The 24266-nt window shown below is 50.2% G+C and overlaps 3 protein-coding genes across 11 annotated transcripts in view; 1 reads left to right on the top strand and 2 right to left on the bottom strand.

Annotated features, from left to right (window-relative positions):
- ERO1B (endoplasmic reticulum oxidoreductase 1 beta) overlaps positions 1-24266 on the bottom strand; it is a 358900-nt gene that overhangs the window by 242998 nt on the left and 91636 nt on the right. The window lies entirely within an intron of this gene.
- Positions 1-24266, top strand: part of LOC116573396 — a 184468-nt gene that overhangs the window by 155351 nt on the left and 4851 nt on the right. Inside the window, exons 7-8 of the mRNA XM_032313487.1 lie at positions 2966-3061; positions 8441-8581. Coding sequence (XP_032169378.1) covers positions 2966-3061; positions 8441-8581 — 237 coding nt within the window. The remainder of the gene's footprint in view (positions 1-2965; positions 3062-8440; positions 8582-24266) is intronic.
- The window catches only part of LOC116573397, a 154322-nt gene that overhangs the window by 124117 nt on the left and 5939 nt on the right, over positions 1-24266 (bottom strand). The window lies entirely within an intron of this gene.

The following is a 24266-nucleotide window of genomic DNA, read 5'->3' on the forward strand; positions in this document are numbered from 1 at the left end:
GAGTCGTACTGCAGAACGCAATACTGCGCTGTACTTTAACTACCTGCAGTTTTGGACATTAAAAAAAGGAGACTCCTGAGGGCACCTAGGAGACTGAAATGTTCATTTTCCTATCTGCTTCTCTGGAAAACTCCTATTTATATGAGATTGTCTCACAAAGTCTCTCCGGGAGTTCTTGGGTGGCTCAGTGGGTTAAGTATTGGCCATCAGCTCAGGTCCTGCTCTTGGAGCCCGGGATCAATCCTAGCATCAGGCTCCCTGCTCATATGGCTCATATATATAGACGAGAATGAGTTAGGAGTAGGTTAGCTAAGTTTCTTAGGCATTAATGCTGCAATCAAGGTGTTGCTTGGCACTCCTTATCTAAGGCTCGGTTGGGCTCCCATCTGTACATATGTGGCAGAATTAATTTCTGGACTGCCGTAGGATTCCCAGTAGCTTGTTTCTTCTTTGAGGTCAGAAGAAGGGTCTCTGATATTTTACGTTCCTTAAAAGACTCACATGAGGGACGCCTGGGTGGCTCAGTTGGTTAAGTGTCTGCCTTTGGCTCAGGTCATAATCCCGGGGTCCTGAGATCAAGTCCCATGTTGGGCTCCTTGCATGGCAGGGAGCCTGCTTCTCCCTCTGCCCCTCACCCTGCTCGTGTGCTCATGCGCTCTCTCTCTCTCTCTCTCTCACAAATAAATAAATAAAATATTAAAGATAAATAAAGAAAAGACTCACATGATTAGGTCAGGCCCACCCAAGTAAATCTTCCTTTTAGACCAAAGTCAACTGCTTAAAGGATCTCATTTATACTTGCAAAATCTGTTTTGCCGTAGAATGTATCACAATCACAGGGACTTAAGTCTCTTCCGTTTAAGAGGAGTTTATGTCACGTTGTTGGATCCATTGGAGGTCGTCATCTTAGATTCTGCCTACCATAATTAGTGTGAGTTTATCCATTCTGTTTTCCAAGGTAGTTATGGTTATTCTTGGCCATTCAAGTTTCTGTGTACGTCTGAGAGTAAACTTATCAGTTTCCACAAAAATATCTGCTACGATTTTAATTCTGATTGTCTTGAATTTATAGGCCAATTTGTGGAGAAATGAGATATTTTTGTAATATTAAATTGTCCAAGCCATGAATACATGAATATAGTGCATTCATTTACTTAGGTATTCTTTGTTGTTGTTTTTTTTGGTTTGTTTTGTTTTTTTGTTTGGTTGTTTGTTTTCTCAATATTAGTATATGTGCTGCCAAAGCGAGCACTGTTTTCTCAATAATACCTTATACATTTCTGGAAAATAGTCTTGTTTTTCCTATTAACCAATTTTTAGTGTATGACATGAACATTGATTAGCTGTTTGTTTTGATAACCTGGGAATGATATGTCTCTGTTTCTTCTTGCTATATTTTCCACAGTGGTCATTTTATAAATGAGTGTTATAAAACCTATGAACTGTATAAGACAGTCAATTCATTTATGGGAAGAAAATACTTGGGTATCTCCCTAGATTTATTGTAATCCATAAAAAGAAGAATGAAGAAATCTAGTATACAGTGAAATGGATATACACACTAATGTGCTGTAATTATGTAATATGATAAATGTAGCTACATTGGCAATCGTTACAGTATATAAGCCTATCAGAGTTATACAGTGTTACATGCCAAATATATTCATTTGAAAAAAGAAAAGTGACTTAGGAAAAATAACAATAATGCAGTTTGGTATATAAATGACATTGTAAGTTTACTGCTTATAAAAAAGGGTTTCCTAAAGAAAAAAAAAAAGAAAGAAAGAAAGAAAGAAAAGGGTTTCCTAGATGGAACAGTAACCAAACATTTTGGGCACCCCGTCCTACAGGAGTTATGTTCAGAATTATTTAATAGCATTTTCCCTGAAGACGACTGTAGCTCTTTATGTGAACATAGTCCCAGCAGTCCTTTCCTGTGTGCTCATTGACTCCTTTAACTACATTTTAAAAAGATTTCTATTCCTTTGACAGAGAGAGAGAACACACACACACAGGGGGAGAGGGAGAAGCAGACTCCCCACTGAGCAGGGAGCCTGACATGGGGCTCGATCCCAGGACCCTGAAGTCATGACTGGAGCCAAAGGCAAACACTTAACTCCATATTTTAGAAGTGTGCATGGTTATGCTCTTGGCCCAGGTTCATGAATGATACTCTATTATCAGTGAAACCCACCCTAATAGCAGGAATAGAACTTTTCTCCCCTCTGTAATCTCACTCTACTTTGCACCTGTTTTACTGTAGTAGGATTTCATGCTACATGGTAATTGGATGCTTCATGCTTGTGTCTGTCAGATTATATGCTCCTTGAGAACAGTGACATGGTTTTATTGGTTTTCAGATTCTCAAGGTAGCAGAGTTCTTTATGGCATGTAGGCACATGATGGGACGCCGGTAACGTATCACGCTGGTGAGGAATGTCTGCCATGCTTTCTCCTCCAACCAAGTACAAAGGTAGGCACGCCAGAACACATTTTCTAATTGTGAATAGTGAACTCCGTAACAGTTCTTCGACAGCTTTTCCATGTCTTCCCATTGTGATTACTTAAATTTGAACACAAATGTGCTGTTTCAGGGATCCTTATCATTTGCGGATGTGACTGTGGGCTTTACCCAGGAGGAGTGGCAGCATCTGGACCCTGCTCAGAGGACCCTCTACAGGAAGGTGATGCTGGAGAACTATAGCCACCTTGTCTCAGTGGGTAAGGATTGTTTCCCATGCAGACTCCTAGTATGCACTTTCATTCTTGGTTTGACACCTGTAGAAGCTTTGTTGAGTTTAATGATATTTAGGTTTGAGATATCAAGTATTAAGCAGAAGGATTGTTGAATCACTGTAAAGAATGAAGTGTTGTAATTGGCCCCTGAAGCTTCGTCTTCTGTCTTCTTCAAGGGCCCTGAAGCCCATGAACTTCGCCGAATTCCCATGTCATTTCCCAATTACAGGGTGTTGCATCCCTAAACCAGAAGTGATCCTGAAGTGGGAGCAAGGAGAGCAGCCATGGATGCTAGAGGAAGAGTCCCCAAGTCAGAGCTACCCAGGTGAGTTAGTATGTGTTAAACAGATGGACACGAGGTGACATGGTATGAATTGTTTTTATTCTCAGGTACTTGCTTATATGTTCGTTTTCACATTTAACAAATACTGAGTACCTGCTGTGCCTCACTCAAGTTTTAGGTGCTGAAACACATGATCAAACTGAATTTGTTCCTGACCTCATGGAGCTTACATTCTGATAGGGAAAGAAAAGAAATAAACACACATACACATACTATACACATAATATGTCATGATATACATAATACGTACACACATACACATACTATATACATAGTATGGCAACAAAATAGCAAGGAAGTTATTAATTGAAATAATGAAATGTAATACCTGAGAAAAGGAAGCCATTCAGGAAGGCATTTGGATGATATCAGCTTGAATGAAATGATTATAAAATGCACAGGTTTACATGGGAATAAGCATTTGGTTGTATGAGCAGAGGTGATACAGGGAAGACCCCAGGTTGGAGATACTTACTTGGAAATTGTCAACTTATGGTAGTATTTAAAGTTTTTAAAATTAGTATTTGAAGCTAAGGGATCAGGTAACCACCTCTCAGAAGTAAGAATGAACAAATTTGAAAGGTCTGAAAGCTGTCCCCTGGGACACTAATGTTTAGAAGTCATGAAAATGAGAGGACTCAGCGAAGAAGAGAGAAGGAACAGTCTGGAGATAAGGTGGAAACAGAGAATATGGTGTCCTGTAGCTGAGTTAAGATGGTTTTCAAAGACAAAATGAACTTCTTGAAGAAGAATGTGTAAAGTCAGCATCTTCTGCCTTTGTCTGCAAATCATCCAGAAGCACTAAGGGAAGTGAGCAAGACAAGCTTCATTCTATGACATTAGTGGATATCTGAAATCCCAAATCAGTACCAGTGTACCTGCATCAGAGCTGACGATGGATCAAGGAACGTGTGTATGTTAGCAGGTGGGTAGAAAACAAAAGCATTTCTGATGCGCACGGGGTCTGGCAGTGCGCTTTTCATGAACAGAGCACATCCACACCTAAAACTTCCATGAAGAACGGTGCCATGAACTAGATAGCTGAGCTCCCTTGGAGACAGTTTCATTCTGCAAAGGAGACGTACTGAAGTGTAGAAGCACAAACCACACTTTTCAGTAGCCCTGTGTTTCCATGATGGTGCAAGAGAGAAGCACAAACCACACTTTTCAGTAGCCCTGTGTTTCCATGATGGTGCAAGAGAGACTGTACATGAGGGAAAAGCACCTCATAGACACTAAATGTGCAGAAATAATCTTACATGCCATCTTAGCAGGTACTCCTCTGACATAGAATTTGATGCAAAAACTTACTTGGCAACGGTTGATCGGGATTTGCAGACCTTCTACAAAAGTGAGGGAAGCAAGGGGGACGGTAAGGCTGGTTAGGAGGAGGGGAAGGCTCCGGGGGGTGATTACCTCGTTGACTGTAGCTTTGTAATTAGCACATCTGATTGCTCAGACTAGCAGGATATGTTCCGAGTCTCAGTGTGAACCACTGTGTGCCAGAGCAGCTGGTCAGAAAGGTGGAAGGGAAAAGGATGTTCTCTTTTGTCTTGTTCCTCTCTCTCAGATGAAACTGTTCTGTAGAGTTTTAACTACCTTTCTTTCCTGGATTGCATCAGACAGTTGGTCTAGGCAGATGCTGGGGAAGTCGGAGCCTCCATGGGCCCAGTTCGGCCTCTGGGCCTGTTTCTGTGAAATGAGCCCAACACTTGGTTTTCCTCAGTTTGGAGCTGCAGTCAGTGATTGACTCTGTGATGACCAAGAGAACAAGCTGTTGTGGAGGCTGTTCCAACGAGGAAGGAAGGCACATCCTGGTTGATCTGTAAACTGAGACCAACACATGTGCAGAACACTTGTTCATAATGAATTACCCCTCTAGCCTAAGGGATGACTCTGTTCCATCTCCCAAGTAAACCTTTTGCAGTGTGGTCTTCCTTGAAAAGCTCACATCCTTTTAGCCCAAGTAATGAAAAAGGAACCAGCACAAATGCATGCAAAACGATTATAAGAAAAAAGGGGTGAAAAGTATTGGGAAGAAAGCTAGTTGGTGATAGAATTGTCATCTGGGGGCGCCTGGGTGGCTCAGTGGGTTAAGCTGCTGCCTTCGGCTCAGGTCATGATCTCAGGGTCATGGGATCAAGTCCCGCGTCGGACTCTCTGCTCAGCAGGGAGCCTGCTTCCTCCTCTCTCTCTGCCTGCCTCTCTGCCTACTTGTGATCTCTCTCTGTCAAATAAATAAAAAAAAAAAAAAAAAAAAAGAATTGTCATCTGATCAAAGTAGTCATAAAGTAGGTAAATTATGTGACCAAGTATTAAATCATGAGTTTCCAAAGGGTGAACTAATTGAACTAATTATCTCTGTGGTACAGGTATTTAAGAAAGATATTAATAGGGGAATAGCAAACACATGGCAGGGTGTCAAACTGAGAAAAGAGAACAGAAAATATAATTACAGTAAAGAAAGCAAATCGGAAGAACCCCAAGGATGAATACATACTGGCAAAAATCTGTTCAGGGCCCGCCCGGGTGGTTCAGTCATTAAGTGTCTGCCTTTGGCTCAGTTCATGATACCAGGGTCCTGGGTTCGAGCCCCTCATTGGGCTCCCTGCTTGGCAGGAGGCCTGCTTCTCCCTCTCCAATTCCCCCTGCTTGTGTTCCCTCTCTCGCTGTGATTCTCTCTCTCTCAAATGAATAAATAAAACCTTTAAAAAAAATTGTTCAGAAAGAAAGGATAGATGTAATCAAGAAGAAAATGAAATAAAATTAGAAGATTACATTAAAAAGAGAGTTCACATACATACCATACATAGAATTCCTTCCCAAAAATAGAAAGGAAAAGAAATAGAACAAATGTTTGAAATATTTCAAGAATACTTTTTGTGGGGGGAGAGATTTGTGATTGAATCTGTGTAAAAGAGCCAGTCCTTAGCAACATTAGGAAATATTCTGATAAAGGGACTAGATTTCAGAAACCGTTATTTTGACAACCGGCCAATATAAGAGAAAGTCCAAATAGCCTCAGACTTTTCCATAGTAAATTCTGTAGCTCAGAGTCAGCAAGAGCGGTTTCTACAAAATCCTCAAGGTGTCCCATTGAGAGTATTACACCCAGTTAAGAAGATACTCTTCAACAAAGACAGCAAGTCTTTTCTGAATCGACAAGAACTCTAGGATCTTTGTTCCTAGAAGGCTCTGTTAGAGAATGAGTATCAGGTAACCAGGGAGTGACATAAAGAAGCATGGTAAAAAGGCTGGTAGTAGACTCTGACTTTAACTGAAGAACTAATTTTATTTTGTTTTTTAGTTTTTTTTTTTCCCCTTAAAGTCTTACCTGTTTGAGAAAGTGAGAGAGTGAACATGGTAGGGAGACAGAGAAACAAGCAGACTCTGTGTTGATATTGGAGCCCGACGAGGGACTCTACCCCCAACCCCGAGATCACGACCAGAGCTGAATCCAAGAGTCAGTCAGCCGACTGTGCCACCCTGACACCCCCTCCCATAGAACTGAAAACAAATGTGGGAGCTAGGTGACAGATTGTATGAGTTGCAAATCTAGGCAACACAGAAAGGGTATGTATCTATATAGATAAGAGGAGGCTAAAAACAAAGGGAGAGGAGAGAAGCTATACAAATACGGTGACTTCTTTTATAACATGATGTGTGTTTTCCTAAAAAAGAATCACTGCTCCATATAAAATAGTGTACTGAAAATCACAGGGCTAACGGAAAAATGGGTTTGGGGATAAAATTCCTAAGAGTTTTGTCAGTGACACAGTGAGAAGCAGTGTTGAACTCTGTAGCTATAATTTTGTGTTTACTTCTCCTTTCAGTTCTGTTGGTTTTCGCGTTATCAATTGTAAGAATTATTAAGTGTATAAATACTCGGATATTTATGTCCTCTCGAGCCCTTGACCCCTTTATGATGATGTCTCTATTTCTGGTAGAACTTTTTTATTCTGAAGCCTACTTTAAAATTACTACTGCTAGCCCACAAATTGTTGCTAAGCCACTTACTGGCTTAGACAGGTCACTTAATCACTATGAGCCTTTGTTTCCTCATTGTAAATTTGGATAATAAGACCTTTGTCACAATATTTGTGAGCATCAGAAGAGGCAAGATATAAATACACAGGGCCTTGCTAAAATAGGTATCTGGGAAGTTTATACTTTTTTTAAGATTTTATTCATTTTATTTATTTGACAGATAGAGATCACAAGTAGGCAGAGAGGCAGGCAGAGACAGAGAGGAGGAAACAGGCTCCCTGCTGAGCAGAGAGCCCGATGCGGGTTCGATCCCAGGACCCTAGCCAAAGGCAGAGACTTTAACCCACTGAGCCACCCAGGCACCCCTGGGAAATTTATACTTTTAACCAGCATTTAACTAATGCCCTTCTAAAAGCTCAGGATATACATCAATGAACAAGAAAGTCAAGGACTCTCCCTTTGCTGGGCTTACATTCAGGAGGGAGGTGTAGAGATAAGGACCATAGAGGAAGAAAGAATGCAAATAAATTAATCCTATAATTTCAGGTCATGCTAAATGCTGTGAAGGGTTTTAAAGACCAGAAGATGAGATGATAGTGATAGAGGGCGTTGGGGATAAGTAGTCTGTTTCAGCCAAGTGGCCAGGGGTAGTCTCTTCAAGAGTGTATCTGGAAAGGACCTAAATTATATGAAAAGTCTTGACAGCAAAGATCTGTGAGGAGAGCATTGCTGAGAGAGGCAGGAACGTCCTGGTCAGGAGCACCCTGGACTCATTCAGTCAATAGCAAGATGGCTAGTGTGTTTCTATCACGATAAACACAGTGAGCAATGGCATGAAATAAAGTTGGAGACACCAGCATAAACTTGATCTTGAAGTTCTAGGCCATGCTGCAAAATTTGAATGTCCTTAAAAAAAAATGGGGGTCCATTGCAGGTTTTGCAGTGAGAGAGACTATAATATAACCAAAGGGAAAAAATGCGCTCAGTGTGAACTCTGCCATAGCCACGACCCTGAAGTGGAAGGGTGTTGTGGAAGGGGAAGGTAGTCAGTTGTTGTTGGTTTTTTTTTTTTTTTTTTTTTTTTTTCTTGTTGAGTACCAGGGCCCATGAGAGGCATGTCTCAGCAAGGAAAGACCAGACGCCCTTTTCAGCCTCATGGAACTCCTGGCAGCCAATTCGCCAAGCATGCTTTAGGGGAAGGCCTTCCAGCAGCAATGCTAAGACTTTGACAGATGGCGGGGCCATGTGGTTTTGGCCTCCTTGAACCTGCACTCCCTGCTGGGACGGAGGGGCCTGCTTCCATCATGGGTGACTCTGTGTCTCCCCACGTGCGGGTCCTGAGACCTCGACTGAATGCTCTCCTTGTTTTTACAGGTGGCGCTTCGAGGCTCAGGGGACGTGGCCTGCTGGGCAGCATCCAGAGCGCCTGGCTTCTGTCTCTTCAGTGCAGATGGAAGTGCAGCACGTCCAGGAGTGTGACCGCTGTCGTCTCCCTGGTGCGCGTGCATCGCAGTGGTAAGTTGTCTTGGTTCTGAACCTCCCACCTGGGTTGAGGTTCAGGCCTTGACTTGGGTGTCTTTCTTGCCGGCTTCTGTCTTTCTTCCGGAGGCAAAGAGAGCCTCTTCTTGTCGATTAACGTGGAGATGTACCCTTAACCAGAATGTCTAGAGTTGGCTGCTTGGGGAAGATGACTTAGTGGCACATGTGGAGAAGGTTCTGCAAGTCCCTGCCCCACGCAAGACTTCTGAACTCCAGGTTGCCCCTTTTAGCAGAGTCCTGAGTTATTGCAGCCTAACGTTATAAATAGACATTTTCTCGACGATCAACGTTCTGCCCACACTTGCTTTATTGGGCCATTCATCTTGAGTAAAAAATCTAGGGCATCTTTACAAATGGATGTCTGAGTGGACTCTCTCTCTCACTCCTGTTTCTTTTTGTGGGCAGAGTGGGAGTTGCAGAGGATGAGAGAGACCCTTCAGCAGGCTCCCCATGCCTTCCATAGCCTGACTCAGGGCTCAATCCCATAACCCTGACATCATAACCTGAGCCAAAGCCAGACGTTGGTCCCTTAACTGAGAGAACCTCGCAGGCATTCCTGGACAGGCTTTGTCTTTATGGAAGGGAGTGTAAGAACACCCCTCCTATTCTAAATCTTCTGAATTGGGGAGTATTTCCATGTCTGCAGTGGTCGTAATACCCTCTCAGGCCCAGAGATATGTAGCTGTTCTTGGTGGTAGAGAAAGCCTCTTGGCTCCCACGTTCTCATAGACAGGGAGGAAGCCCTCACTGCCTGATGCTGAAACTGTCGATGTTTTGGTGCCCTGTCTTCCAGAAGAGCATCTTTGTAAAAGATGAAATTAATTTGCCAGCCCCCGGGTGGCGCAATTGGGTAAGCATCTGCCCTTGGTTGAGGTCAGGATCCCTGGATCCTGGGGGATCAAGCCCTGTATTGGGCACCCTTCTCCCTCTTCTCCACTGCCAGACCCCGGCTGTTTTTGCTCCCTCGCTACCTCTTTTGATCTCCAATAAGTGAAGTAAATAGATATATTTCTAAGCATGCAATTAATTTGTAAATCCTGTGCGCTTTGTGAGGACAATATTAGTAGAATTAAGGACACATGAGAGGTAGATCACAAACCATGTGGTTTTTGAATCTTGTGCCATTCATCTTTGTGATCTATATACATCGTTAGGTTCATGTTTTTGTGAACATACTTCTATCACCTTGTGTTCTGAGACTCTGAGTTCACCCTCGACTTGATGTTCTCATGGATCCCAGGCAGTGTTACTTCCCGTGATCCCACTTCCTACCAAGAGACAGTACCTGTGTCTGTTATGAGAGCTCCTGAAGGAGAAGTCCCCTGTTCTTACTTGGTACAGTGTGCACGGTAGTTAGACCTGCCTGTTCGGTGAGACTGGCCTTTATGGAAGTACTCCTGGATCAGAGCAGATGTGCTTGATTTCTAGCTATTGGTTACTGGAATAGCGCATTCCGCATCCCTCAGAACGGGGCCCCGCTGTCTGTGTTTGCAGTGTCTGAGTTTGTATCTCAGAGTCACCCCGAGGAATTCCTTGGGAGGTAGTTGCCCAGTGATTCTCTGATGGGAGTGTCCGGGGAAGAAATTCCCCTCGTTGCTTTGGGATCAGTGATTCCTTGGTGTGAGGGTGTCATTGCTGGCTAGGGAAGAAGGGATAGCTGAGCCCATTCCTTTGCTCATCAGACCGGGAGGATTTTCCTGTGTGCGAATCCTGCCAGGTCCTTCCTGTGTTGGCTCCGTGAGGAATGGGATTCCCATATGGGGTGTCCTTGGCATTCAGCCACAGCGATGATGCAGGGGGTCCCAGGGGTGCCTGCACCTTCGCTCCCATGTGATGGATGAAGCACACTCTGAGACGGTAGCGGGAGCCTCAGGCCTGAGCCCCACCTGAAGCTTCTCCCACCAGGATACCGCGCTAGTGGCTCTCCCTGTGTGAGTTCTCTGGTGTTGGGGAAGGGCCCACTTCTGGCTGAAGGCTCTGCCTCAGTGACGGGAGACAAGGGTTTGTACTGTGTGATTTCTGTGGCGGTGAGCAAGGTGGGCGCTTTGGGTACAGGCGCGGCCCCAGTGATGACAGACACAGGTTTCTCTGCTCTGAGTTGTCTGGTGTCTCCAAATGTGAGAGCTGTATCGAACGGCTCTTCCACGTTGACTGCAGTTGTCGGGGTTGCCGCCAGTGTGGATTCTCGGATGCTGGCTAAGGGTGTGGCCGGCCTAAATGCTTTCCCCTGAAGATGAAATTCAACCAGTTTCTGTCTGTGGGAACGTGCCCATGGCCTCGAAGGGATGTATGTTGCTGTGAGCTCTTGTGCAGCAATCCCAGCACATGGCTTCTACCCCGTGTGAGGTCCTGGACATGAAGAAGAGCAGAGCTCTCTGAAGGAAGGGTCTCCTACCTTCTTTCCATCCCTGAGGTACGTCTCCAGTGGTCTTACTGTGTAAAGAGGTGAGCACTGCCCTGGAGTTGTTCCCCCCATGTGTATCATGTCTCCGTTCCTCGGAAGGGTGAGTTCTCTAATGTCTCCCGAGGTTAGAGCCCCGACTAATGGCTCTCCCACCCTGGGGAGATGGGTGTGCTGCGATCCAGGATGAACGAGCTCTGATGTCCCTGGTGCCAGGGACATCGCTGAGGGATCTTCCACATTGTCAGCAAATACAAGGCTTGTCTTCCCAGGACACAGCACACCTGGAGTGAGGTGAGGCACGTGAGAGCTCTCCGTGCTGTGCCCCAGCATTGCCTGGGTTCCTGTGCAGTGTGAACCCTAGCTAATGGCCAGAACACTAGGGCCTGTGGTAGGATCGCTCCCTCATGTTTCTCCCTTCCTGACTCAAGGAACACGTTCCAGCCCCTCCCTTCAGGAACGGTCCCTGTGTCTACCCCTGCAAGCCACTTGTAGTCGCGTGTCTTGTTCCTTTCCAGAATTCAGATAGATCTTTCTACATGGTAGCCTCATACCCACGTCAACTGCTGATTAAATTTTTTTATGTTTCCGTTTCAAAGACTATATACCCGTGAGTCGTGCTGAAGCCAGTGACTTTTCCAGACACTCGGGCGGCGGCTTTTCTCGAGGCCCATTTCAGCCGAGAAATGAAACTCTTCAGGTTTCTGGTGGGACAGCCCGTATGCTCTGGGTCTTGGATGACAGGGGATTGTGGGGAATGCTTAGCGTAGCCCGTGTCCAGCTCTAGTGTGGAAGGCCAGGTTTCATGACCCTGAAGCTTCCTGTTGACTTGCAGAGAAGTAGACCTTTGAGATGCCCCCGTGTGGGTCTCGTATAATAGGGAACGTATTGCCGTGAGCTCCTGGGTCTTGTACACAAAGAGTGAGTCCCGGACACTAGGTGAAAAAGTACTGAAGTGCTGTGTGGGGACTAACACAACAGAATGAGAAAAGGAAAGAGAGGGAGGGAGTGAGGAAGGAATACAAAGAACGAAAAGATCATAAAGGGAAGGAAGGGAGGGAGGGAGGGAGGGCGGGCAGGTGGCTTGAAAAAGGGAGAAGAGAAACTGGTAGAGAGGCATTAGGGGAAAGAAGAATTTTGAAAGTTGTGAGACAAACATCTGAGAGTTAAGATTTGAGCTTGATGAGAAAGGAAATGAATGGAGTCCTTTACTCAGGAGCAGAAACCGGTTATAGGGTGTTGGTGATGAGAACCTATGGACCAGATAAACCTGCGAGACAAAGAAAGTGAGGGTGGGATGCTGGGGAGTTTCAGAAGGGCAACGTCAACCACGTCGAGGACTGAGAGAGGGGCCATGTGAGGGTTTGAGTGCAAGAATCACAGAAGGGTCCTGTCCTCGGAGGACACAGAATGTGCAGTGGGTGAGGTGCACGGAGTCGGAAGAGTTGGCAGAAATGGGCCCGTGTTGCAGGGTTGTTTCCACAGGAGCCCTACAAGAGACAGGACTGATGTAGGAAAGAGGTTAGCATTCAAGGCCGATGGTCAAGAAAGAAGTGTTGAGACGGCTTTGCTGGCAGGAGGTGATTTTTATTAAAGCACCGGGATACGACCCTTGGGTAGAAAGGGCTGCTTGCTGGGGTCGTGACGGTAGGCTGACTCTCTGGGATGGCATTGGAGGAGGTCAGGCAAAAGGGAGGTTTTGCAAGAACGTGGCAGGTGGACAGAGGACACCCAGGATACAGTTGGCTTTGCTCTTGTGAAGGGAAGGTGGTTTTTCCTGCCTGGAAGGCATGAATTGAAAGATGGTTGGGAGCTTCCTGGAGGAATGTTACCTTCCTCCTCTCACAGGTCCTTCTCAAGGGACTGCAGGTTTGAAAAGAAACTCTGTCCTATGGACATATCCTTCGGCCTCAGCCTCCCTCAGTGTCGTGGAGGGGAGAGAGATGTCAGGGCTTCAGGAAACGGAGATCCGGGCCTCTGGCAGGTCGCTAGGCTCTCGTTAGGCAGGCCTCTTCCTACAGAATCACGAGGACTTTTACAAACCGAGGGAGACTCCGGTCTTGCCGGGTTTTGATCTCCATCTGGGGAGAATCTGTTTTTTCCTTTCCTCAGCTTGAGGGCAGTCAGAGCGCCTGAGGGATGTCCCCTGTATCACAGGTTGGGGGGCGGTGTGGCGTGCCAGCGCCTGCTTGGTGCTCAGCTAGCCTTCCCCTCCCTCCTCGTGTGCCCCTGACCAGTGCGGAGCCTTGCGTGGTAAGGCTGTTGAAGGAGGACGGTCTCATCTTCTGTAGCTTCTTCCTGCTGAATAGGGGCGTAGAGCTGTCCCTCCGCGTGGGTCGTTCCTGGTCAGGTGGGGGAGGCCCAGCTGGGGGAGGCCTCTGCTGTCAGAGTTGTAAAAGGAAGAGGCCGCTGAGTGCAGGGGAGAGCCTCTCCTCCCTAAACCTCTTGCTGCTGCCAAACACACAGGCTGAGCGGGGCCCGTTTTGTGGGGCCGCTGCCAGTGTTGAGCCCAGCATTGGTCACGGTCCTGTGCCGTCGAAGCGACAGGGGCGGTTCCGGTGCGGCACCCTCGGGGAATCCAGCAGGGGTAGGGCTGCTGCCCCTCGAGCCGATCCCAGGGTGGTCAAGGGGCCATGGCAGTGCCGCTTCGTCCTGCATGTGTCATGCTCTGCAGGGTTTCCGGGGACTGCAGGGGACAGCCCCTGTAGCAGACACGGTAGATGACAGGAAGGCTGCTGTCTCGCCCAGTCCCAGGTGGGCCCAGTACCAGGTGGGCCCAGTCTCCCCACACAACAGACTGTTGTGGGCCCAGGTGGTTGCCTCGTGCTCCAAGTGTCCGTCATCGGCAGGGCCCGGGCAGCCACCTCTGGGTGTGGCGGCCGACTCAGAGGGTCCTCTCGTCTCGTCCTCGGGGCTCCAGTGCCGTCCTCTGGTGGGCTGCCCAGAAGTCTTCTCTTTGGCCTACGGAGGTCAGGCGTAAGAGAGCCGTTCCTGCAGGCGTGTTTCCCTGTGTGTTCACGCCGAATCCTCCTCCGGGCCCAAATCGGAGCCGCAGGTGAGGCCCCAGGACCGTCCTGGCTCCCTTTGTCGGAGCACCCCAGGAGCCTCTGGTGCCTCGGAATGGTGGGCACACTGTCCTGTGGCGCAGCTGTGGAGACAACGGGTAGAGTGGTGTGAGATAGCGAGTGGCGTGTGGCCTGGGCCTTACCAGAGGCCTGTGGGGTTTTGCGGGACGTGTCTTTCTGAGGTGTTGAGGTGGAGGTTTCCCTGCAGGACCCATGCGTGACCTGAAGAAAGGGGAATTTCCCGCGGGCCCCCTGGGGCTGAATGAAGGCTACACTGCCAGGGTCCCTCAGGCCCCTTCCCTAAGCGTCCTCCTCCATGACGGTGGGGTCCTCCTCCTGCTGGGCTGTCCCTTCCCCAGCCTCTCTGAGAGCCCTGGACGTGCCCTTCTCTGTGGGGGGAACCTTTGCCCACACGAGTGTTGCAGGTGGCGTGGCAGAGACCACGTGCTCCCGACTCCCACGGGAAGTGAGTTCGCACAGTCCACGGGCTGTGGGCAGCTGTTGGGCGAGGTGGGAGCACGCAGGGTGGCCTTTCCCTGGTGGGTCTTCCCTGCCAACTGAGGGTTCGAGGAGTGTCTCTAGAGTATGAAACTCACAAAGGGAAATGGTGCCACGAAGGGACCCACTACCTCCCACCAGGCGTCTTGGAGGATTGGGGGACTGGAGGTGTTGGTTAGATCGTACGGGAGTGGCCGGCAGACATGACTCAGTTGGAGACTGGGCCTGATGGATCAGGTGGAGGTTCCCCGTGGGATGTTCTCAGGTCTTCCTAGTGCCTGCAGGGACTGGGACCTTCCTCTCCTCTCCTCTTTGTAGTCAGAGGCTAGGGCAGCACCCCGGGTTTTGTGCGGTTTGCCGAGGTATCCACAACAAGGACTGGGCAACGAGGGAGAACATGTGTCCTTGTTCACCGGACCCTTTTCCTGCCCGACTCACCCCATTCCCTAGTCCTCCTCTTCTTCTGCTTCCCTTGTCGTTTGCGCCAAGTCCACCGAGGGAAAGCTTCTTGAGAGCTGAGAGCAAGAGAAGTGGGTATGTACAGACTCCCCGGCATCAGAGAACCAAGTGGGGACACCCAGGCCCAGCCTCCCTTCCTAAGGCCCCTCCAGCCGGGTGAGCCGTGCCCTGCCGACTCCCAGCCCTCCTCCCTGCTCTGCTGTCCGGGGCTGCTTCCCAGAGTCCGCGGTGAGGGGTCAGGGTGATGGTAGGAAAGGGGTCAGGAGGGCTGCCCAGGGATTTCATGCAGCAGTTCCCATGCAAAGCCCAAGTGCCTGCCAGAGACGAGGGCCTCCAGGGTTGGCATTGTCAAAGCAGGGAAAGGGGAAGAGCTGGGAGGAGGCGCTTATGGACAGAGGAGAGAGAAAGCCCAAGAGATGGAGGTGGAAGTGAATTACAGGCGCAGGGTGGCTCCTTCCATCGGAATTGTCCTCCGTGGAATCCTTCTCCGGGTCAGAGAGCAGTGAGGATGCTGGGGTTGGCCCTGTGAGAGAACAAAGGGGAGTTAGTGCAGCTGATGACCCACGGCCTGCTGCTCTGGGGATGCTGGGCTCTGCCCTCAGTGGGGTGCGTCCCTAGCTCCGAGTCCTCCCTGGCCTTGGTCGCTTGATTTCCGCAGGGTACAGGGGGGTCTCCGGTTGCCCACCTGCTCTTCCCACCTCCGATTTTCTCCAAGACCCGAAGCCTGGCTCTGTGATTCTTTCCCCCCTGGAGGCTGTCACTGTCCCTAAAACTGCCTCTGCGGGACTTTGTCTTCCTCTGTCCTTGTACCTGTCCTTCCCTGCTCTCCGTCTTCCTCCTCCTCCTCCTCCTCCTCTTCCCCTAGAGATGCTCCATGTCCTTCCCCCTGCCAAGCTCCACCAGTCCTATTGTTGTCCAGGAGGGGGCCACCAAGGAAAGAGAGGAGGTATGCTGGGTCCCCCGGAATCAATCCCCCGATCCGTCTGTGCTGGGAGCAGCTGTCATGGGTCTGGGATTGCTGGGGAAGTGCCGGGAGAGATGGCCCACCACGTCCCCACAGCCCATGTCTGCCCAGGGACTGGGATGACCTTCCCAGGGATGTGTTTCAGGGAACGCAACGCCCTCTGTTTCCCTAAGTGTTACAGAGGTTGAATGGCGACGGGAGCATGGGAAATTGTGCAGGCGCCCTCAGCTGTTCAGGGCAGCCCTGGAAAACGTCCAGCGCTGTGGTTACTGAAACACAGGATTCCTGCCAGTGCTCCTGCTGAGGCTTGCCAGGAATGGACGGGGTCGGGGTGTGTGTAGGGCCCTGGGCAGGCCTGAGGAACGTTTGCCGTTTGGGCATGCCTAGGGAGTGGGGAGCATGGCCAGCGCTGTGGGCCAGCGAGGTGGGTTTGTAAGAAGAACTGTGACTCTCTGGCCCTGCTCCCAAGAGGCTCTGTGCTATGCCTCGATGCCAGCTGGTGAGAGGTAGAGTGGACCCGGGGCAGCAAGTGTGTGAAGCAGGTCCAGCAGCCCCTTCACACAGGCCCAGGGGACCGTGGCCCACGACAGGGGTTCTCCAAGGGAGCTGCATGGGGGCGTCCCGCCCTTGGGAACACGTCCACAGTTCAGACTCGGCTGGGGTGTGAAGGCTGGCAGAAGCTGTGGTTTACGGGAGCCTGTGTAGTGAACCCAGGGGAAGTACGCTTTCCCTTCTGCAGCTCTGGGCGTCCCCTTGAAGGTACAGCAGCTTGGAGAGAACCGGGACGGTTTGGTAGTGGAGGTTATGAGGGAGAGGATTTAGACCTGTCTTCCACCTCCTGGCTCAGACCAGAACGTAGTGTCACGGTTCTCTTGCACAGGAGAGTGCGGTTGGGGCCGCCAAGTCCTGAGCATGACCAGGTCTGGGCCTGTGCCAAGAAAGATGCAGAATCTCTTGTGCACCATTCCCGAGAGGCCATGAGCAAAAGAGACCACGCTTTGACATGTGGCAGCGGCCAAGGGAGGCACGAGCAGCTTTGAAGGTAAAGATCCTTCAAGGAGCCGAGCAAGGAGTCACGTGGTGATGACAAACCCAGCCTACCCTAAAGGCCCGTGGACACCTCGTCTATTCTTTTCATCCCGAAACCGTGACATGAGCAAATCATGCCTGTGCCAGAGCATCCCTTTCTTTGGTGGTTTTTGACCCACCTTCTTCATTCTCCGGAGCGGCAGGGGCAACCCCATGTTCCTGGGAGCCCTGTCCCAGTGTTCCCCTTTTGGGTGCCGTTCCCTACCTGAAGAGACTTCGTCCTCACTGGTGGAGTAGTCCTCGATGCTCTCTACCAGTAGATCTGTAAGAACTGAAAGAGGAGCAATGCCGTTAGGAGAGAAGCCGCCTCACCCCTTCATCCCAAGTGCGTTGAGATGTCTCTGGGCCATGCAGCATCTGCCTGACCCTTCTGCTGTGCTCTCAGAGGTTCACGGGGCTGGCGGAGCTGGAGCCCTTGGAGGAGACGGGGATTGGAGTTTCATGCCTTCTAATGAGACCAGGATGCTGAGCCCTGTCCCAGTGTCCCTCTCCTCGGTGCCATTCCCTACCTGAAGAGACTTCGCCCTCACTGAGGGAGTCGTCCTGGATGCTCTCTACCAGTAGATCTGTAAGAACTGAAAGAGGAGCAATGCCGTTAGGAGAGACACCGCCTCACCCCTTCATCCCAGGTGCGTTGAGATGTCTCTGGGCCATGCAGCATCTGCCTGACCCTTCTGCTGTGCTCTCAGAGGTTCACGGGGCTGGTGGAGCCGGAGCCCTTGGAGGAGACGGGGATTGGAATTTCACGCCTTCTAATGAGACCAGGATGCTGCAGCAGTCACCTCAGTGTCAGTTCTGCATGCCCATGACCGCTGTCCCCTCCCAGCGCAACCATCAGAAACTCCAGTCGTTATGGGACTCTTGACATGTGGCTCGTGGGAGTGAGCAACTGGACGTTTTCATTCTTTTGATGATTTCCGTGTACTGTGCTGAGATAATAAATGACTGTGTACAATGGATACTAGACAGACTCTTTCCTGGATCGCTCAGCGCTAGACACCAACCAGGAGCAAGAGAGAAGGCCTGCTCTCCCGCGTATTGCTCGGGCATCAGTGGCTGGCCTGACAGGGTCGTTGATCAAGGGAAGACGTTCCCGGGCTCACACACACCCACCAGGTGCTGCTGGAGGTCTTTGGACCCGAAGAGATGACGGTGAAGCCCCAGTTCCTAGAATAAATGGGGAGCGGATTCCGTGCAACACTGATCTAAAGCATACAATGTGCTGCTCTCGGGACAGAGAAGCTGCTAGAATAGATAAGGGAACCATAAAGGAACACAACGAGCCACGGCGTTTCTGAATATGAAGAAGTTGGTGGTGGGTCTCTAGAAGCTGACCTTCCAATACCTTCGATGACTCTTCTGAGCCAACAGGAGGGTGCTGGCATACAAATAGGCAGGGGCACCTGGGAGCGGAAGAGAAATGCCCAAGGAAATGTGCTCATGTTGGCATCACGATGCTTCCGAAGAGGACCGCCCAGAAAAAGCATCCTCTTCTGAAACAGCAAACAGAGTGAAAAGGCAGCCCACAGACTGGAGAAACCCTTGGCAATCCTTATTTCAGAAAAGGTGTGTTCACTGACAAAAAGGGAAAACAACAAGAAAACCAACCAAACAAAAGAAGACCGGGATTTCACCAAATGAAAGAATCGAGAAAAAGACTGGAATAGTCTGTGCTGCAAAGGGAACAAATAACTCAGTCAGTCAGACAGACATCGTACGAAAAGATGCTCAATGTAAGGCATCGTGAGGGCAATGCGAATCCAAAGGGCGTCGAGCTGTGGCATTGTCAGTTAGGGTAGCGAGGACCCAAACCAGGAATTCAAACCCAGGACCCATGTTGGAAGGAGGCAGAAAATTGGAGACTTTGTATGCAATTCGGGGAATGCAGACTGGTGCAACTACCCTGGAAAAGCCCGTTGAGTGTCCTCGGAAAGCAGCGAAAGGTACTCCTGTGGATCCCGCGCGTGCGAGTGAGGAAAAGAGATGTTGGAAAATCAGATTCTGTTCCAATACATGTTTCTCATGAGAGAAAGTCTTGTTGGCTGCCAGAGAAACCTGAAACCCTGATTTGGCTCTGTTTCCATTCCCAGGCACTGAACTCCCTTGAGTTGTCTATTGGCTCAAACCTTCCGAATCTAACAAGGCCCTCTTGCATGGACAGATGGCCAGAGAATTGGGCGGTGATTGTCCTGTCACCCATGTTGAGGTTTGAGGTTCTTTTTGGCCACCTTGCAATGCACAGAGCACCCTTCATTCCTGAATGGAGGGTGCCCAGGTGCCCCCAGTGATGCTCAGTCCCTGAAGAAGACCTCATTCCCCTGGGATAGGACACCTTTTGGGCCCACCTCCAGGAGCCCCAGCAAGGACCAGTGGTGGGTGTGGGATTTCCCTGGGAGAAGGCCAGTTGCATTCTTAGACACAGTATCTGCAGGGAAATGGTAGATCTCCATGGAGAAATGGAGAGAATTGGCCCCATCTGTTCCCTGGCCACTGCCCCTTTGTGCGGGTCCTCCCCGAACGGGCTGTTGAACACGGCTGCCCCGGAAGCCGCCTGCAGAAGGGAGGAAGTGTGTCGCAGCACTCAGTGCTTCTGATGAGGTTGGGAAGACGCATCGTGGGGCCTCTGATGCAGAGACGTGTGTGTGTGTGAGTGCAGTGTCAAGAGGGAGGTGCTGTGACCATTCTTGCCCGAGACCTACCTTGGCGGGAGAGCCCCATGGACACTGACTCAGTAACAGGGACACACTTGTGTCTTTGGGGCACAGTCTAGTCCTTCCTAGTTAGCGACGGGGTTTGTTTTCTGGGGGAATTGATGTGTACTTGCAAGGAAAGAACACCTCTTTCAGTTGTAGGTGTTGAAGAGTTTTCCCATGAATGGACATTCATGACGTGACAGGGATGGGAAATCTCCCTGAGAACGTGGACACCATTAATTGCCATTTTGAGGGGACCAGACACGTTCGAGGGCGCAGCATTCATCCACCTGACACACACACACCAACCCTGTGAATCACAGCGCATGGATTCCCATGGAAACAGACCTCGTGCCCAGCACCCGATCCTACAGCACTTAAGAGCAGCACGGTAGCTTCTGGGGTTAGGGTCACGAGGCCTCACGTCTCGGTCCAGAACATAACCCTTAGTCTTATTGCAACAGGATCTGGATTCTGGGTGGCTCTCAAGATGGAGCCTGCAAGGAAGCCCCACCTTACCCATTCATTGTCCAGGTTGCTCCAAAGCAATGAGTGACTCTAGAGGACAGCATACTTACCACTCTTTTTTTCCAGCCGGGCCACCTGCGATTTCAGAAAAGACAACATGGTGAACATCAAGTCCTGCCTCGTCCTGTGTGCATAGCTCTTTTGGTCTCTTGGTGATGGGCAGGGTCATGGGCAGTGATATGGAATCCACCTAGAGGTCGCATGCCCTGGGTCCATTGGGTGGCATGGTGGTTTCAGTAGCACCCGTGAAAAAGCTCACGACCCTGTGGACTATAACCGAACCTGCTGTTTCCTGCAGGGTCTTTGGAATGGGGCCCCCTGGCTAAGAGTCGGTCCCTCAAGAATCTCCTCACCACGGACATTGTACGTGCTGAAGTGTTCGGATCTGATTGTGAGTATCAGGGCAACAAGGGATGCTGTACCTCACCTGAAGAAAGGCTAACTTACCACCTTGGTGAACAATGGGACCTCTCCCTCTGTGCTGTCCACGTCAAGGTCATCGTACAGGCTAGCCAGGGGATCTGGGTGGATACACACAGAGTGTTGGGACCCCGATGGGACTCTTTGGGAATCGCTCGGGGAGCTTTGCTTGGCATGCACGTGTGGACAAGTGTGTGGAGGTGGGGAGCTCATCAGTATGGACTGAGCTGCAGTGGGCCCTTCCTGGATGGAGGATGAAAGGTCCTGGAGAGGAGCAGAGATGTGAATAGAAACTCTGCCTCCTGTTGGAGCTACAGGGCCTTGAGTAGCTGTGAAATAGTCCATCTCCAAGGCACACCTACTGCCTGCCCCCAAAGCTGCACCACCTAAGAGCAGCGCAGTAGTTTCCGGGGACAGGGCCATGAGGCCACGGGTCTTTCCCCAGAAATCCCTTTCTGTTACTCCGACCCTTCTTCTCAGTCCCGCCGGACCTGGAATCAGGGTGGTTCTCGTCGTGGAGCCTGTGAGGAAGCCCCGACCTTTTGCCCTTTTCCAGGTTGTTGCAAACAAGTGAGTGACTCTAGAGTACAGAATACTTACCGCCGTCCTCTTCCAGCAGGGACACCTGTGATTTCAGAAAAGAAAACAGTATGAACATCAGATCAGGCTTTGTCCTGTTTGCATGGCTCTTTTGTTCCCTGGGGGATGGGAGGAAGCCCGATGCGGAAGTGTGCTAGAGGCCCGTGAGCCACAAAGTGTGAGGAGAGCAAAATGAGTCCTCCGCAGATGCGCCCACTCTTCCTAGAGGTCCCACGTTCCAGGTCCCACTGGACAAAATAGGTGGTAAGGAGGAATAGCTGCTACCCGTACCAAAGCTCCCTGCCCTCCAGATGGTAGGTAGGTGATCCTGCTGTGGTTGTCCCAGCCCCCCTGCAATGCCTTCGGGGTTAGGTAGCATTTGGTAACAGATTCTCTCTCAAACTTCTCCCTACCCTGTCAGTTGTGCATGCTGAGATTTTTTTTATGTGACCTTGATTTAAAAAGCCAGAAGAGTTTTGTGTCTCCCCCAAAGAAAGGCCAGCGTACCACTCTGGTGTAAAACGGGGCGTCTTCCTCATTCTTTCCTGTTGAACGCTCACCCGCCTGTCCATCTAGCCAAGCTAGGGAGAGATCCACAGAATGGTCAGTCCACTGGTGGGGCTCGGCAGGAAGAGCTCAGGGAGTTTCGCTTGGGGTGGGCGTGCCCGGGAGTGTATGGCGTGGGTATGGACTGAGCAAGCTGCTGCTGCATCGAGAGAGGTCAGGGCAAGGAACAGGAACGGAGGGAGAAATATTGACTCTGAACTTGAGCTACAGGGAGTGGAATCAGGGTGACCTCTTCAAGCAGAAAGGGTAAACACTAAGAGACACGTTCCGTACTGACAGGCAAGTTCCTCCAACCAGCGACTGTGTCATGGTCATGGTCAAGACCGTTTCTTGGCTGCTCCCACCTACCTCTCGCCTCTTCTAGGAGATTGTATTTCTGCAGAAGAACACTGTGTGGCAGGGTTGCATTCAATGCAAGCACAAGTACCCTAGAGGTTTCTATTTGTTCCTGAGTCATGCAGGGTCAGGAAAACCAAAGACCCAGGATTTCTACGTACTGAGATCTGACCATTCCAACAGAGTCCCCATCCACAAAGTGCTGATTCTTCCCCGTCTTCCTTTCCTGTGGCATGTGGGTGTGTCCTTGGAGTCCGGGGGACTCAGTTTCCCAGGACCCAGCTCCCCCAGTCAGGACCCGGCAAGTTCACAAGAGAGCGGTAGCCAGGCAAGAGAAGGGCACTCTCTAACCTGGCCATGTAGCAGATTGTCAGGAAGTCGGATCGGGCCCCAAGCTAATGATGCAGCTTTCCTGGCCATTTGCCAGTGAGCCTTCCCTCTATGTGCATTCAAGATGGGAGCGTTTTTGTAAGGCGGGTGGTGATGTTTGGGTCGACTAAAGTAGCTTCTGATTCCTTTGTGTTTTGACCCTGTCTGAGAAACGTCCCGAGCTAGGACAGATGTGGGCCCCTTCCTTTCTCCCCGTTCCTGTCTGAGGAAAGGGAATCCTGAGCAGCCCTCCAGGTGGATCTGGGGTCAGGGAGGAATGTGGTGTCCTAGCGGGGTGTGTGCAGCGGGGATGAAGGAGGTTTGGCTCTGAAACTTTGACCCGTGCCCTCAAGTCCATTCAGCGGGAGATGTCTTCTGGTGAAACGCACGCAGTCCACACACCCACATGCCCGGTCCCGTCGCATCGACCCACACGAAAACGAGCCCCAACCCTCCGACGCGCCAAGCACACCGCCCGAATGACCTACTGGTTTGCAGGGACTGTAGCACAGGGTCCTGGTTTTCTGCAGGACACTCCGTTTGTTCAGTCCGCCCCAGCCTCCCTTCCCGGGAGGAACTCAGAAGGGGGGAAGCTCTCCAGACCAAAGGAGGAGAGAAAGCCCTACCTTGTACAGCTAGATCTGTCCTCCTAAAGGGAATGATGGGGGAATATGCATATGGGCTATATCCAGTTGCCGCCTCCTGCAGTTGGAGAAAGGGAAACCCAGTGAGGATCCCCGCACCCCGGGCACACCGTGTGCACACATCTCTGTGCCCTTGGTGTGTGTCGTAAGCAAGCTAGATGGGATGCGGTCATTCGTCTATGATCCAGAGGAGGAGGAAATGACCTCCCGAAAAGGCTCCGGCTTGTTATGTCAAAACTCCCTGTCCATTTTCTTCAGCAACTCATATCCAAGCCATTTCCCATAGACAGAATGAGCTGGTGGAAAATGCTCACGACCATCCATTGCCTAAGCAATGGTGGTGATGATTTCTCAGTGCCCGTCTCAATCCACTGTCCGTTAATGGTAGAAACTCACGGCAGGCTCTCAGCACCAAGGACATTGTCTCTCCCCTCTGGCTTGGCCATGCTCAGAGTTCGTGGAAAGAGAAATGACATACTGGTTGTCCCTCAGAAGCACAAAATGACTTTACCGAGGTGACCGAGCGGCTTAGACATTGAAGCTTCTGCCTTCAGCTTAGGACCTGATCCTAGATCCTGGGATGGAGGCCCACATTGGCACCCTGCTCGAAAGGGAGCCTGCTTCTTCCTCTCCCTCTGCTACTCCCCCTGCTTGCGCTTTCGTGCGCTCTTTGCCTGTCTGTCTGTCTGTCTCTCTTTCCCCTTCTCTTCTGTCTTTTTTATTTTTTTTAAAGATTATATTTATTTATTTGACAGAGAGAGATCACAAGTAGGCAGAGAGGCAGGCAGAGAGAGGAGGAAGCAGGCTCCCTGCTGAGCAGAGACCCCGATGCGGGACTCGATCCCAGGACCCTGAGATCATGACCCGAGCCGAAGGCAGCGGCTTAACCCACTGAGCTACACAGGTGCCCCTCTTTCTGTCTTTTAAATAAATAAAAAGTTGAGGAACAATGAGTTTACCTGAGGGAGAGTCGGAATTTCCTCCTCGGCCCTCAAAATGGGTAGCTCTTCTGTCAGGTCCTTGCGGGGAGCTAGGAGGATACAGAGGCA

Source organism: Mustela erminea, chromosome 14 (assembly GCF_009829155.1).
Source record: "Mustela erminea isolate mMusErm1 chromosome 14, mMusErm1.Pri, whole genome shotgun sequence".
In the NCBI taxonomy this organism is placed as follows: Eukaryota; Metazoa; Chordata; class Mammalia; order Carnivora; family Mustelidae; genus Mustela; species Mustela erminea.